General features: G+C 50.3%; 1 protein-coding gene across 1 annotated transcript; it reads right to left on the bottom strand.

Annotated features, from left to right (window-relative positions):
* Positions 1–1,165: 1,165 nt before the first annotated feature.
* LOC113879851 (myeloid-associated differentiation marker-like) lies at positions 1,166–15,017 on the bottom strand. Its single transcript, XM_027521676.1, has 2 exons — positions 13,752–15,017; positions 1,166–1,251 (listed from the first exon to the last, which is right to left on the bottom strand). Exons 1-2 carry the CDS (start codon positions 14,630–14,632, stop codon positions 1,221–1,223), a joined length of 912 nt encoding a protein of 303 aa, XP_027377477.1. The 5' UTR covers positions 14,633–15,017; the 3' UTR covers positions 1,166–1,220.
* Positions 15,018–16,330: the final 1,313 nt, after the last annotated feature.

Below are 16,330 nucleotides of genomic sequence, written 5' to 3'. Positions count from 1 at the left end.
GGCAAAACAGGATGAGGGCAACCACACAAAACAGGAAGGAGACAGAACAGAAGGAGAAAAGGACACAAAAAAGAGAGTGAGATGAATGGGGAAGGATGTGAGTAGGGAGAGAGAAGAGACAAGAAGACATCAGAGCTTGGTAAAGATGCATCTGGTAATCAGAGAGGCTCAGGAGTCCCCAGGCTAATCTTCAGTCCCTACAGAAACCTGGTGGGCCCAGTACACCAGGTCAGCCACGCATATCAGCAGGTTGAGGGCTGTCAGAATGGCCACAGCCATTCCTCATTCCAGGTGCAAATGTAATAGATGAGCCCATCGATACAGTCCATATAATTGGATTGCTGGGGCTGCCCGCCAAACTTCTCATTGAACTGGTAGAGCAGCCAGAGGACCAGAGTGCTGACATAGAGGAGGACAGAGAGCAGGGTCAGCAAAAACTGGAAAATGGGGACAGTCACAGGCAGCCTGTATTCCCATCCAACCAGGTTCCCCAGGATGGTCAGGGCTGCTGGGAAGAAGCAGATGGAGTACACGGCGACACACCACTCCAGGGCCAGCTGGTGCAGGTACAGGGAGGTATGGCTAAAGAACGTAAAGATGAGACAGGCCACGAAGGTCTCCAGCACTTTCAGCAGGCCTGGCATGGTGTGCACATAGCAGGGGATCTCACTGAGCTCATAATACTGCCATGAGCAGGCCACTTCCATGGCATAAAATACAGAAGCAACACAGGAGAATGCAGTGGCCACGATGGCTCGGTCCTGGTAAGGGCCATAAGGCAGGAAAGGGACATGAGTGGTGGCACAGATGATGAAGGCCAAGAGGCAGAGGAGGGCAACATAGCAGGTGTAGATGATGGTAAGTTGTACCAGAAGAAAGGAAAGGGGGACTGGAGCTTACACAGCTCTACAGTGGAGATGATGAGGATCATGGCAAAACAGAAGCGCCAGATGGACATGAACCAGTTACCTACGGCCCCCCTCAGGATGCCCATGTTGACCACGAGGGAGAAGACCATGCAGGTGCAGAAGAGCTGCGGCAGGCGGAGGAGGCAGCACATGACGTCCAAGGCACCTTGTCTCGAGATGTCACCCTGAAGAACATGGTGTTGTGATGGTCAAGCTGGTCACAGTCACCAACACGGCAGTGGTCTTCCCTGAGGACCCATCAGAGAAAGATCCGGCTCTGGAGGTGAATTAAATCAAATTCCTGGAAAAGGCTCAGAGTCCTGTGATGGCTGAGGCCCAGGATCTGTGGAGTTAGAACCAGTGGCTCAGATACCTGGGATACCAGAACAACCGCTCCAGAATTACATTCCCCACCCATCACCCTTGACATTGTCAGGAGACCTGTGTTATCCCAAACCTTCTACTGGGTTAGGTCTGACCTCAAACCATTAACGTTTTGGACCTCTTGTGCTGCGTGCCATTATCTATGGGGGCCCAAGGTAAAATGGTCCTTATATACAATCTGAAAATTTCAAGTCTCTCCAAATTGAAAAAGATTAAAAAAAAATTATTTGGTAAGCAAATTTGATCAAAATGTACATGAGACAATTTATGGTCATTATTTACATCATTTACTGTTAATGTTCCAAACTGCAGTTGCTGAAACACTAATGTGTTTCATTAGAAGGTGCTTTCAGACTCTGGGGTGATGCTATGTTCTATAGAGAACTATCTGGTCATCTGTCTGAAGCTGAAAAATTATGAGCTCTAGAGCATACCTGAGCCCAAAGATAAAGATAAAGGACTGTGGATTCTACTGCTACTCCCATGTATTGATGAGAGTTAGCCGAGAGACTCAGGTACCTTCCCCAAGGTCAAAGGTTAGGAGTGAGAACCCAGATAAAAACACCAAAGCCATGGTTTGAGCACTTTGCTCTACAACCCACATGTCATCAGGGCCGTGGGTGGGAGCCCAGGACCAAAGCTCGGGGCTTTGAGACCCGACACACCTTCGGGGCCATGGCCTCCTTCCACAGCAACTTGGAGACACACGTGCCCTGGACCTATCCTCCCTACAGCCATCACTTGAAGGAGCTGCCATCTGAGGGGACACAGCCTCACCTGGAGGAGGGAAGCTTCAGAAGTGAACAGGGAGGAGCCATGGGGTGAGAGCAAGACCATGGGGACAAGATGATGTGGGAAGTAGGGACTGTTCTGAATCCCCTCTCTCAATTTTGCCATCACATGTGACTCTTGCCCACTGGGGAGGGGAGACTTCAACCCAGCATGACTCCAAGGTGGGGCATCATGGAGGAAACACAGAATAAATTAACATAATGTTTGGCTCTGAAGCTCCAAAGCTGCCATCCAGATGGGAGTCTGGAAAGATTTAGGAGTAGTCCTACCTGTGAGGATTCTCCTGGCCTGGGAGACTGGTTAGCAGCTTCCAAGCTGGGAAAAAGGGATTAGAAATGAACAAGGATGCTGTGTTTGATGCTGATGGGGGCCTTTCAGGGTATCCAGGGAGGGGATGGGGATGGACGGATGATCACCCCCTTTAAAGGGCAGGAGATGAAAGAGGAGGCCCCTGATGGACCCCTGGGAGGAGACAACCCTGAGGATGCTCCTGGGACTTGGGTGGGGGCAGGGGGCAGGGGGGCGCAGAGTGGAGATGACTGGGGGGAGCCCAGGGCCCCAGTGGCCCCGAGGCAGCCCATTAGGGGTCTTCTGACCCAGAAGAGACGCAGGCATGGAGCCAACCTTCGCCATGGAGGAGGGGCCTGGACTGGAACTGAGACAGGAGAACAGGGGCCTGAAGGGGTTTCAGGGCTGTGACAGGGACACGTGGCCAGAGTGGCAGGGACCCTGGGGACCATGGAATTGCCCAGGTCACCTGCCCAAGACAGTCCGCCAGCCAGGGCTGCAGTCCTGCTCACACAGGGGCTCCTCCAGGGTCCAGTGTTGGGGGAGTGAGGCCCCTCCCAGCCCGCCCCCTCCTCAGGGACCGCTGCCCTGTTTCCAAGGGACTTTTTGCTGAGAAGCCACCAGGGTGGAAGGGCCAGTGCCGCATCCAGCTTCCTGCGATCAGGGGCCTTGTCACTTTTGCGATAATAAACCCTGGGACAAGCTGAGGCTGGAAAGAGAAACATAGAGCAAACCTGAGAACCTTCCTGGACTCACAAAGCTCCTTGAGGCCCAATAGCCAGTGGAGCCCTGAAGCCTGCTGGCCTCCCAGTGGGCATGCCAGGGGTGGGGAGGGATACTGGGGTGAGGGAGGCAGGCGGTGTCATGATGCCTATCCCCCAATTTGATCCCCACCTAATTCCAAGAACCCATCTACAATTCTGCCTAGAACTACAAGAGATCTTTGGATCCTTTTAATGCTACAAAGGGAGGGTTGCAGAAGGAGAGGTGTGGGGATTCCAGCTGGGTGACCCTGGGTAAGGCCTGTGACCTCTCCGGGCCTTAGTTTCCCCTACTTGAAAAGTAGGAAGTTTGTTTGAGTCTCCCCAGTCTTCCTCCAGTAAAGCATCTGCCTACAATGTGGGAGACCTGGGTTCAATCCCTGGGTTGGGAAGATCTCCTGGAGAAGGAACTGGCAACCCACTCCAGTATTCTTGCCTGGAAAATCCCATGGACGGAGGAACCTGGTGGGCTACAGTCCATGGGGTGGCAGAGTCGGACACGACTGAGCGACTTCACTTTCACTTTCCCCAGCAGCCCGTCCTCCACTGTAATCTGTGAGTGTGGACATGGTGCCCTCATCAGAACACAGCCTAAATGTGGCTGAGTCCTGCCTGCCCAGCAGCCAGGCGTGTGGACTGGAAGGCAGTGAGCCAGAAAGGTCATGGCCTGGACAAAGGAAGGAGAAGGAAGTGAGAGGGACACTCAGTTACAGGGAGAGGTGGGGCCTGGAGGAGATACTTTAGAGGTGGAAGATACTGGGGAAGTTACTCATCAGTCTCAGTCTCCCTATCTTTGCAATGGAATTAATCCCAGCTTTGTGTCAATGAATGAACAAAAGCACGTGAAGGACCCATCAGAGGGCCTGGAACATGGCACACTCAATCTATGCCCGCTACCTGTCCCCCTCCCCCTCACAGAGGACCCAGAACACCCTGGCCCCACTCTGGACATCAGCACACGCAAGCTTGATTTGTTGCAGATCAGGGGCTGCAAACCTGTTTGTACTACAGGTGGTCCAGGGATGTGTTTTGTGTTTCGTCACAGTGTTTTCAGGAAGAGATGGTGTAGAATCAGTATTATTTCTTCCCTAAGTGTTGGTGGCTGCAGTGTTTTAATTTCACATGAAAATCCAGATTCCCAGCTCCTTTTGAAGCCTCAGGAGATCTGGTGTCACTGGGCTGTGTGTCCTCAAGATGGGGGGCCAGTGAATGGAGCTGAGCAGCTGCTACATGCTATATGTTATTTTCCATTTTCATCTTTGTGTAATTTTCTGTATTTTCTTATTCTCAAGTATAATTGGCATAAAGCAGGACTATGAGTGTCTCACATGTGCCCCGTTTCTCCTCCTTGGTATGGCCAGGCTTCCACTTCCTCACAGGAGTGTCCACCCCTCTCTCCAGGGAGCATCCGTGTCCTCAACTGCATGTACAGCCTTCAACAAATTTCACATGCTCTGATGTCATATGTAGACGTGTGTGTACATACATGTACATATGCTTATAGTGAGTATCTGTATCTTTTTTTCCTGTTTTATAAATGCAAGACTATATCATCACACAGAATCTTGCTTTTCCACCACCCCAGACAGGTGCAGCTGGTCCTCTCCATCCCCTTTATTTATTTACTTCCCTCCTGGCTCCTGGGAGTGTTTGGACTGACTGTCCTTCTCTAGATCAGTGGACCCTCCCCTGTGAGTCTTAGACACTGGGGGACACAGGGGGTCCTGGATGCATGTGACCATCATGCTCTGGAGCAGGAGGTCAGGATGCTTTCCTGGAAAATTTATTTAAAATACGACATAGAGTACACTTTTTATTTCTAAAATTTCATCTTGGCTTCCTAGGGCCACTGCAGCAAATTATGACAAGCCTGGTGGCTTAAAACAACAGAAATATATTCTCTCACAGTTCTGGGCATCATAACTCTGAAATCAAGGTGTCAGCAGGGCAGTGCTGCCTCTGATGCCCAGGGGAGGGTCCCTCTTTGCCTCTTTTAGCTTCTGGAGGCCCCTTACCTTGTGGCTGTGTTATCAAATGCAGGCTTGGCTGCTCATGTCTCAAGAAGCGAAATACTGAGAGATGAGTGCTGGGCTCTGTCTGGGACAAGGTGCCGCTCCTCCGCTGTGAACACAATCATCACCGGGATGGTGGGTTGAAAAAAATACTAATGAACCATTTTTTGTGGAAGAGCTTGATATGGAGGAATGGCATTTTTCCAGTTTAGTAGGTGCAAGATGGAAAATGGAGCATAAAATTAAGCAATGGCTGTCCAAAAGGATATCCTAGTAGGAATTCCCCAGTGGCCCAGCTGGTAAAGAATTACCTGCCAATGCAGGAGACCTGGGTTTGATCCTTGGGTCAGGAATATCCCCTGAAGAAGGGAATGGCAACCCACTCCATTATTCTTGCCTGGGAAATCCCATGGAAAGACTACAGTCCACAGCTGGGTTACAGTCCACGGGGTTGCAAAGAGTTGGAAATGACTGAGCAGACAAGCACGCAGGGCTGTCCTACTGCACTCAGACCTCCTGCAGGGAACTGTCTCAGTGAAAATCTACTCCCCACCCCCCACCTCAGACCCCCCACCCTCCCACTGCCCCGGCCCTGTAGGGAACACACTCTGGGCAAACTGAGTATCCTGTTAGGTCTTAAAGAGAGAGACTACTTCAAATCTCCTTTCTTCCTCAAGCTGTGGGGGCTCTGAGGCTCTCCTCCTCTCCCCCGACCCCGCAGTCCCCCCACCGCTGCTCCTGCACTAGAATTCCCCCTCCTTCCAGAGACTGGGGGGACGGAGGCTGAAGGCTCCAGGCTCCCTTTGCCTGGGGCATCAGGATAAGAACCACAGAATTTGGGCTCTTCCTCATCTTCCCCATCTCAGTCAATGGCACTGCCTTCCTGAATGCTCTTCACAAAACACTTCGAATCCACCTACTTTTCTTCATCTCTACAGCCACCTGGTCCAGATCCATCCATCCCCTCACCTGCTTTAGTTGGTTCCTCTATTTCCATCCTTTCCCTCAAAGATGAATTTGAAATAAAGTCAAACTAAGATATTTTGAAGGCTTCTCTTTGTTCCCTTAGGATGGAACACGGACTCTAAAATGTCACTTCCAAAGCCCTGAGAGTCCAGACTCCTTTCTACTTTTCCTGCCTTATCGCCTCCCTCCCTCCAGGCACTGAGATCGTCTTCCAGTTCCTCTTGGTCATCTCAGGGCCTTTCCCCTGACATGTCTACACATCCCCTAGCCCTGAACTGAGACCAGAGCTCAGCCGGGCATACAGTAGTCCTGTGCCCAGTCAGTGTCACTCCAAACCTTAGTTTGCTCATCCAGAAAATGGAGACAATAGCCTTCAGCAGCAAGTCTGACAACGTGACTTATTACCCCTATTTCATTTTATCTTCAGGGATATTATTATTGTCATCCCCATTTAACAGATGATGAAACTGAGGCTCAGAGAGTACATTAGATCATTTTACTCAAGGTCATACACTTACTCCCTGACAGAGCCTGGATTTGAATAAACGTCTGTCTCCCTGCAAAACTCAGCAGGTAATAGAACCTCTGGAAATGCTGAGATTTACTGAATGCTGACCCCCTTCTCTTGGGTCGAAGAATCATCTCCTGCCTCCTGTGGGTCTTGGTCTGGCTGCAATGCCCTCAACTTGTCCAGACTTCCTGTTGACAAGCCAGCCAAAAAATGCCAGAGAGTGGGGAGACTTAGAGAGGTGCTGACTGGACCCTCACTGGATTCTCCTCAGCTCACTGGGCTCCCTACAGGAACTTTTAGACAGGAGCCAGACATACAGACAAGGGCCACTTGGATTGGCCATCTGCACTGGCCCCCAAGGCAGATAGCCAGGTCTCTGAGAGCCGAGGGAATGGCCCACTTCTTTCTACTCATCGGAGGATTGAGGAAGGTCAGCTCTGTGATTTTTCCAAGAAGCTGGTCCAGAGCCATGGAATGGAAACATCTGTGCCCTGGGCTCTGTTCTGGATGCAGCTCAGGACACAGTCTGGCAGATGTCGTGGGGTGGGGGGTGGAAGGGGGGTGCGCCAGCTGGAGTCACCCTGCCTGGGGGAAGCTCTGGCCGGCTGAACAGGGAGCCTCTGGCCACTGCCCCTGGAGACAGGGAGCCCAGGCCAAGCAGGGAGCAAGGGAAGGGCCTGAGGCTTGGGCACCAGGAGTCTTCTCCATCAACTGTGTGTACTAAAGGTCTGGGGTGCCGGGGTCCAGCCCCGGCTGATCCAGGGTATTCGAAGGAGAGACGGCATAGGCGAGGATCAGGAAACAATTGCTTAATTAAACGTTAATTAAGGATATAAAGAGTAATAGAATGAGGATAGCTCAGTGAGGAAATTCAGTGGAGAAAAGAGGCTGAAATAAGGATAGCTCAGTGAGGAAATTCAGTGGAGAAAAGAGGCTGAATAATTCAGCCAGAAGGTAAAAGAAAGAACGACATGGTGAGACCAAGTTTCGGTGAACAAGGCCCGCACTTTAGTTTCCAAAGTAGTTTTTATACCTTAAGTTATGCATAGAGGATAATGGGGGAAGGGGTAGAGTCTTGCAGCAAGCCAGGCTTTCTTCTTGCAAACTTATCATATGCAAAAGCTTAGGTGATTTGCATCATCTTCTGGCCCGGAGGCCTGTTAACATTTTAAGACCTTTTCTTCAGAAAACTTATTTTTCTCTAAAGGTGATTGGTCAGGAGCCACCCTTCAAAAGCATTAGATAAAGTTGCATTCCTACAGAGCAAAGGTGTGGTGGGCTATAACAAGAAAAAGAATTAACTCAAGGGTCCCAGGTTACAAACATTAAAGCTACTATTTACACCAATTATATTAACCAATACACTGCCAGGGACACAGCAGGTAAGGGATATGGAAACTTAGCAGCAAACATTGGCCTAACAAGTGAAAATCCCTTCACCAATACAATTTCTAATCAATCTTTTAACTACTCAAAAGAATCTGTGTTTAGACAGTTTAGAACATCTCCTGCCTCTCACAGTTGGGAGGCTCTGAACAATCACATGTGGCTGGAAAAACCTATTCAGGCAGGCTAGAGGATTTCCAAAGGAGTTTGTAGGTTAAACACTGTCACACCCAGGAATTATTAACTGGAGCTGTAAGCTAACTCTTTTTTCAGAGAGGTAGTGGGGGACAGCCCCCCATAAAGTCAGAAGTGTAGGTGAAAGCACAAAGCAGAAAGTAGGCAGACTCTGGTTTTGGGTGTAAATGCTCCAGAATTTCCAGGGGGACTCCTGAAGCTCAATCCCACCTTTGCGTATGCCGAGCCTCCTTCCTCATGACCTTTGTCATGGGCAGAGTTCCTCACACTGGCTCCCAGCAGTGATAGAATTCCAGTTGAGCTATTCCAGATCCTGAAAGATGATGCTGTGGAAAGTGCTGCACTCAATATGCAATATGCACTCAATATGCAATATGCCGGCTCCCGGCACTGGGGGAGTCCTGGTCACAGCAGGTGGACTTGGGGACCACAGCTCCCCTTCCCCAGATCCCTGGATCCAAAGTGCCTCCCTTCCCTCTGCCTTTGGAGACAGGCCTGTGAGAGCATCTCTCAGCTCCTCCTCCAGGCTTTCTCCTTGGGAATCAGACCCACATGAGACTGTGGAACCATGGTGTACTCTGGGTCTGCCTCTCTCTTCACTCTGGGCTTCTGTTTCATCTTCCCCTGCTTATGGTCAGCCCCTTTGTACACCCTGCAGAAAGGACTTTGCATTCCCTAAAGGAACAAAGCTCCCCAAACAGGACAAGACCACTTGGGCTGCTGATTTGGACTCTGAAGAAGTGAATAGTCAAGAATGTGCCGGAACAAGGGAGTCTGGGAGACCTCAGAATGTGGGGCCACCTGGAAGTAGTTTGTGTTTTTGACAAGAATCACTGGAGAGTTGGACCCCTGGAAGTAACTGAGGAAACTCATGTTATGAGAGAGAAACATGGTCCCCACCAAACAGAGGTCATTGGGAAGGAGGGTCTGTGTAATCAGGGAGGATGTGACCAATAAACAGGACCCAGCAGCCAAGAGGAAACAAGCAGAGAGGGTGGACAGAGGAGAGGGAGCCGGCTTCCATCTCCACATCTGAGTCTCCAGGACTGGCAAATCCAGAGGCCCCGGGAAGAAGGGGGCTGGGAGGGACCAGGGGTCTCTGGCACCCCTCCCCCATCTAGCAGATGAGGAAACTGACTCAGCAGCAGTGAGTGCCCTCCTTGGGGGGACGGAGCAGGTTTGTGCAGAACGAGGGTGGACGGGGCAGAATCCCAGCCTGGAGGATGCTGCTGCTACGCTTGTCACAAGCAGCATGGAGCCATGGACAGACAGCCGGCCTGGGGACAGGACGCCTGGTCCTGATCTGACTCTGCCACACGCAGGGTGACTCTGGACACGTCCTGCCCCTCCCTGGGGTCCAGCTGCTCCTCCTCTATGACGAGAGGGTTGGACTAAGCAGAGGACCTTTACACTCTCTTTTGAGATCCACAGTGAGGGGACTGGACCTTGTCTTGGAATTGTGAGAAATGACCCTTCACCTCCCAGCAGGAGGGATGGGGCAGCCGCCCTCATGAACCAGGAGGTTTGGACAGTGAGCCCCTCAGGTGAGCCAACCCTGGGCAATTTCTGTACTAAAGCACAGAGGCATCGCCATCTTCTGGGAAGCGAGCTCCCAGGGTTGTGTTTTATATTATTCAGGAAAATAGAATATGAGATTCTTCCACCCAGACTTGTGGAGGTCAATGCATATTTGCTTTTGTCAGTGAAAAAATTAATCAATAGTCAAGTTAGAAAGAAAAGGAAAATTTTATTCAAAGTAGCCTGAGGAGTAAAGCTGCTGAAACAGTCTCTCAGGAAGCTCTGAGAACTGTTGAGAAGAGTACGGGGGGAGCAGTAGGGATGTGGCTCAGAGAGAGGGAGACACGCCACCAAGCACACACCTTGTTACAGGTTACTGCTCTTCCAGGACAACAGCCATCTTGCTTAATGGGTTTAGTGCTTTTCTAAACATGGGATGAGATGGTTGGATGGCATCACCGACTCAATGGACATGAGTTTGAGTAAACTCTGGGAGTTGGTGATGGACAGGGAGGCCTGGCGTGCTGCAGTCCATGGGGTCGCAAAGAGTCGGACACGACTGAGTGACTGAACTGAACTGAACTGAATACGGGAAGATGCAAAAACGTGTTAGTGAAAATTCCTCTTGAAATATCTGTCTGAGGGCTGGTTCTCCCAGTTTTCCCAGAGCACAAAATGCTTCATTCTGATTTTGGCTTTGAATTCTTTTTAGGGTGGATTGCATGTCAGTGACCACAGTGGCTAATGGCTTCGTGATGGGTTGTGGGCAATATTCTTTATTACAGTCCCCTCCATTTCTGTCTTAATTTCAACAAAAGTTTGGGAGACAATTTGGACCAGTCTGTCCCAGGGTGCTAAGAATGTTCATTCCCAGGTCATTGAAGGATTTCTTTGATAAACCACTCAAGTGCTATTACTCTAGTTCTCTTAATAGTGAACAAAAGCATTTGGACCACCTATCTTTCTAGTCTATCAGGTTCCAGAAAATGGCTTCCACTTTCTGTTTCTTCCCATATCTATTGTCACACTATTACAGTCAAGGATCTTATAGAACTATGCATTAGGTCACTTGTTTTAAGCGGTTTATGCACCATTATTTTTTAACCACAAGGTTGATAACACATTTGTTAATGCAAGAAACAAAACTCTTGTAAAATAGGCAGAAAATAGCTAGGGACATTAATCATGTAATAAGTAAGCAGTGTTATCTTCTAGTTACATGGCTGGGACCAGAGGAATAAAGTGATCTTTGTGGCTGAGCATGTATTTCTGTCATTGGGGTGGGCTGGTTAATACAGATGCACAATGCACATTAGAGGGGAGTGCAGTGCAAAGTGAAAGTCACTCAGTCATGTCGGACTCTTTGTGACCCCATGGACTACACAGTCCATGGAATTCTCCCAGAATACTGGAGTGAGTAGCCATTCCGTTCTCCAGGGGATCTTACCAACCCAGGGGTCAAACCCAGGTCTCCTACACTGCAGGCAGATTCTTTACCAGCTGAGCCACAAGGGAAGTCCCTAGAAAGAAAGTTTTCCCTGACTGGGAGTCGAACCCTGGCTGCGGTGGCGAAAGCACCGAATCCTAGCCACTAGACCACCAGGGAGGGAGGAACCCAAATGGGCAGAGAAAAATTTTTATGTTTATATTTTTCTTATCCTAGCCTAAAAATACAAATTTTACTTCATCGTTTCTTAAGATTTTCCTGCTATGGGAACCCTGTCCTGGGAGCCCTTCCCCTCCACTCAACCTGCCACTGGATGAAGATCACAGGCTTCATCCCAGCACAGGACTGAGTTGCAGCAGTGGGGATTCTTCCCCTGCCCTCCCCCCCAGCTCTGCTTGCCTGGCTTGACACTAGATGCTGGGCTCTGAGGCTCTGCAGTTGAGAGCAAGAGAGGAAGAAGGCTTGTGATGCCATCCAAGCCACCAGTTACTGTAAAGGGCTGCCGGTCTCAATGCAGGCGAGCACACACACACACACAAACACACACACTGAGCGTGAACACGGGCGCACATTTTAAAGAGAAGCATCCAGGTGCTGTCATGGCCCCTTTAAGAGTTAGGGGGAAAGGATGTTGGCACTGGGGTGGGGCCCAACCTCTTGTGGGCCCACCCCCTAGGCCACACCCCCAGTGTCTGGTCCAGATATGGGCAGAGAGTCCCAGAAACTTAGGTTTGCCTGAGGATGGAAATTGGCTAGGACACTTCTGAGCTCTAGGCAAATTTGGGAAAATTACAGTGTGTGAATTTTGGTTTTGCGAAGGTGAGGAGGAGAGGAGGGCATGGGGGGGGGTGTTTATTTTCTTTTGTCTTTATGTGTATGCTCAGTCACTGTTGTGCCCAACTCTTTGTGGCTCCATGGACTATAGCCTGCCAGGCTCCTCTGTGCATGGGATTTCCCAGGCAAAAATACTGGAGTGGGTTGCCATTTCCTCCTCCAGGGGATCTTCCCAACAAAGGGATCGAACCTGCATCTCCTGCATCTCCTGCATTGGCAGGCAAATTCTTTATTGCTGCACCACCTGGGAACCACCTGGGAAGCTTTTTAATATTGAAATTATAAGGGCTTTATGAACATAGGCAAGGAACAAGGTTATTCTCTATGATTGATAGCGGGGACTGATGGGAACCAGAAGGTCCAAGGAATTTTTTGAAAATTATATATATTTGTAGAGATTATATTATGTCTGAGTCCCAGAGAAACAGGAAGAAGCAGAAGAAAGCAATTGTCACAAGAAGCATGTGTGTGTCCCCTTATGCTCAACTAACGCATCTCCCTTGACTATGAAAGCAGCAATCCCACCACCCCCATCCACCTGCCCAAGAAAATTAGAAAATTCCCCTTTAAGAATAGGGTCCCCCAGTAATTTTTGACCTCCTGACTAGAAAAAAAAAGAAAAGAAAATGAGAACACCCAGGCTAACATCCCTTTAAGGCTGCAGGGCCACACTCTTCTCCCTGCAGAGGCAGGACCTGGTGTTTTGATAACTGAGGCAGGAGGCCCACATCACTGCCCCTCATCAACACTGCAGACAGGTGTCTTCAAGACGCTGGCTTCTTCAGTAGCTCCTTTTTAAATTCCCCTGACAGCAGTTGGCATGGAAGTCACCTCAACTTCCTCTAAGATGCTATCTCGGCCAGGAATCCCCAATTTTTGGGCCACGGACGGGTACTGGTCTGTGACCTATTAGGAACCTGACTGCGCAGCAGGAAGTGAGCAACGGGCATGACCTGAACCATCCCCCCGCCCTACCCCAGGGAGAAATGGAAAATTGTTGTTCCAAAAGACTGATCCCTGATGCCAAAAATGTTGGACTCTGTTGTTCTTGGCAGTGTGTTTTAGTAAGCCTACAAAAATTCTGGAGACAATCTTAAGTGGGGCTGAGCACCAGGTGGGCCCAGGAATTCAGGGTCTCTGCTTTAGACTCCCACTCGCTGGGAGTTATTGACCTCCAGAGATTTATTCTTTAAATAGATGAGAGGCACACTGTACACTCTCCCCTACTGGGAGAAAGTGGGCCCAATGACTAGCTACTTATCCCACCCCCCACACACATACCAACTATGGCATCGCAAGGGGAACAGACACGCTTTGGCAACGAGGCCCCTCCAGAGGCCAAGGGTGTAAACAGCTGCACAGAGGGCTGTGTGCTGTGGAGTCAGCACCTTAGGAGGTGGGAGGGGCGGTGGGCAGAGAAGGAAGGAGTCTCATGTCCTGATGGATCAGAAGAAGGAAAATGGGGAGAGGTGGTCAGGACACAGGAGATAAGAAAACCAAGGATGATCAGAAAAGGGATAAAAAGCAGAAAATGTAGAAGAGATGAGAGAAGCAAGAGAAAGAGGCAAAACAGGGTGTGGGGAACCACACTAAGCAGGAAGGAGACAGATGAGAAGGAGGGAAGGAAACAGGAAAGATGAATGGGGAAGGATGTGAGGAGGGAGAGAGGGGAGCCAGGAAGAGGATGTCGGAGGATTACAGAACTTGGTAAGAAGATGGAATCCAGAGGCCCTGGGCGGAGCTCAGTACCTGATAAAAATGAAGTGGATCCAGTATGCCATGTCAGCCACATAAATCAGCAGGTTGATGGCTGTCAAGATGGCCACAGTCAGTTTTTGGTCCCAGATGCATAGTGTGGAGGCAAGCTCATCACTGCAGCTCACATCACTGGACCGCTGGGGCTGCCCGCCGAACTCCTGATTGAACTGGTAGAGTGGCCAGAGGACCAGGGCACTGGCATAAAGGAGGACAGAGAGCATGGTCTGCCCCAACAGGAAACGAGGGAAGAAGGTGTGTAGTCTGTTCTCGAATTTGACCAGCTTCAGCAGCATGGCCACTGCCCCCAGTGTGAAGCAGATGGAGTACACGGCCACACACCACACCAGTGCCGGCTGGTGCTGGTGCAGGTAGGTGTTGCTGATGAAGGCGAAGATGATGCAGGCCACCAATGTCTCCAGCAGCTTGAACAGGCCATGAATGGTAGCAAAATAGAAAGTGGTCTCACCCAGGAATAGTAGCCACAGAAAGGCTGCTTCCAAGGCGTAAAGCACACACGCGATGCTGGAGAATGCAGTGGCGGCAGTGGCCTGGTCCCGGAAGGGGCCATGAGGCAAGAACTGGATGTAGGTGATGGCGTACATGATGGAGGCTGAGAGGCAGAAAACAGTGGCGAGGCAGGCATAGGTGAAGAGAAAGCTCTTCCCAGAAAAGGGGAGACTGGGCTGGTACTCGCCTAATTGGACTATGAAGGTGATGAGGGTGATGACAAAGCAGAAGCACCAGATGAACATGGACCAGTGACTTACAGCCCCCATTCCAGTGCCCAAGCTGGCCACCAGTGAGAAAGCCGTGCACGTGGAGAACAGCTGCAGCAGGCGGTAGACGCATAACCGGGCTCTATCAGTGTCCATGTCTGGTACACCACGTGGAGGTCCTGATGGTTGTTCAGGTCACAGTCACTGGTATGGCAGTGATCTTCACTTGGAGTCCACTGGAGAAAGATCCAGGTTCCGAGGCAGATTAAATCAGATGCCAGGGAAAGGCTCAGGGCCCTGTGATGGCTGAGGCTCAGGATCTGTGGAGTTGGAACCAATGGCCCAGACGCTCGGGTAACAGCACAGACGCTCCAGAAGGATTCTCCCCACCCATCAGCCTTGGCCTTGTCACGAGACTTGTCTCATCTCACAGCTGGGTTGGGCCTGGCCTCAAACCATGAACATGTTTTAATCTCTTTGTGCTGTGTGCCATTATCCACAAAGACACAGGGGAGGGTGGCCCTTATCTGCAATCCCACTGCTTCAAGGATCTGAAAAAAAAGATAATGTTTTAAAAATATTTTGGGGTAGAAAATTTTACTAAAAGAGACATGAGACTATTTGCAGTCTATATTTATTTCACTTAGTGTGAATTTCTGAAGTTCTTTTGCAGAAACAATAAAGTATTTGATTATAAGGTGTTTTCAGACCCCAGTAGGGTGTCATGTCACGGGGAGCAGATACACCATTTCAGCTGTTGGAGGCTGAAAACTTCTAAATTCCGGAGCATGTCTGAACCAAAGGTTTTCAGAAAAGGGATTGTGGATTGTCCTGCTGATCCCGTTTTACAGATGAGAAAGTCCAGTCAAGTGCCTTGTTTAAGGTAAAAAAGTGCAGAGTGGGAACCCAGATAAAAATGCTAAAGCTGTGAATTTGAACCCTTGGCTCTACAGCCCACACAACAGCAGGGCCCAGGGGCGGGAGCCCAGGACCAAAACTTGGGGCTTTGGGACCCAGGACACACCTTCAGGGCCACGGCCTCCTTCCACAGCATCTGAAGACACATGTGTCCCAGCCTGTCCTCCCTGCAGCATCACTAGAAGGAGCTGCCATCTGAGGGGACACAGCCCCACCTGGAGGAGGGCAGCCTCAGGGGTGAACAGGGAGGAGCCATGGGGTGAGAGCAAGGCTGTGGGGACGAGATGACGTGGGAAGTAGGGGCTATTGTGAATCCCCTCCCCCCCCCACCCCCCCACAATTTTGCCTTCACATGTGACTCTTTCTCATTGGGAAGGGAGACTTCAACCCAGTATGACCCCAAGGAGGAGTGTCTTGAAGAAACTACAGGATAAATTAACATGTTTGGCTCTTAGGGCTTCCCTAGTGGTTCAGACAGTAAAAAAAAATCTGCCTGCAATGCAAGAGACCCGAGTTCAAACCCTGGGTTTGATCCCCTGGAGAAGGGAATGGCAACCCACTCCAGTATTCTTGCCTGGAGAATTCCATGGACAGAGGAGCCTGGCGAGCTACAGTCCATGGTGTCACAAAGAATTGGACACGACTGAGTGACTAACAATTTCGTTTACACTTCTTTTTGGCTCTTAAGCTCCAAAGCTACCATTCAGGTGGGAGTCTGGAAAGGTCTAAGAGTGGTCCTACCTGAGCAGGATTCTCCTGGCCTGGGAGACTGGTTAGCAGCTTCCAGGCTGGGAAGAAGGGATTGGAAATGAACAAGGATGCTATGTCTGATGCTCATGTGGAGACTTTCAGGGCATCCCAGAGAGGGGGTGGGGATGGACGGATGATCACCCCCTTTCAAGGGCAGGAGCTGAAAGAGGAGTCCCCTGCAGGACC

Source organism: Bos indicus x Bos taurus, chromosome 21 (genome assembly GCF_003369695.1).
Source record: "Bos indicus x Bos taurus breed Angus x Brahman F1 hybrid chromosome 21, Bos_hybrid_MaternalHap_v2.0, whole genome shotgun sequence".
In the NCBI taxonomy this organism is placed as follows: Eukaryota; Metazoa; Chordata; class Mammalia; order Artiodactyla; family Bovidae; genus Bos; species Bos indicus x Bos taurus.
Note: the sequence above shows the minus strand (reverse complement) of the source record. Positions and strands in the feature narration are given on the sequence as shown.

Excerpts from the sequence above, each read along its gene's own strand:
- LOC113879851 (XM_027521676.1), bottom strand. The coding sequence starts at position 14,632 with ATGGACACTGATAGAGCCCGGTTATGCGTCTACCGCCTGCTGCAGCTG. Across the intron at positions 1,252-13,751 it reads ATCCACTTCATTTTTATCAG|ATCCTGGGCCTCAGCCATCA; the intron begins GTACTGAGCTCC and ends CTAACTCCACAG.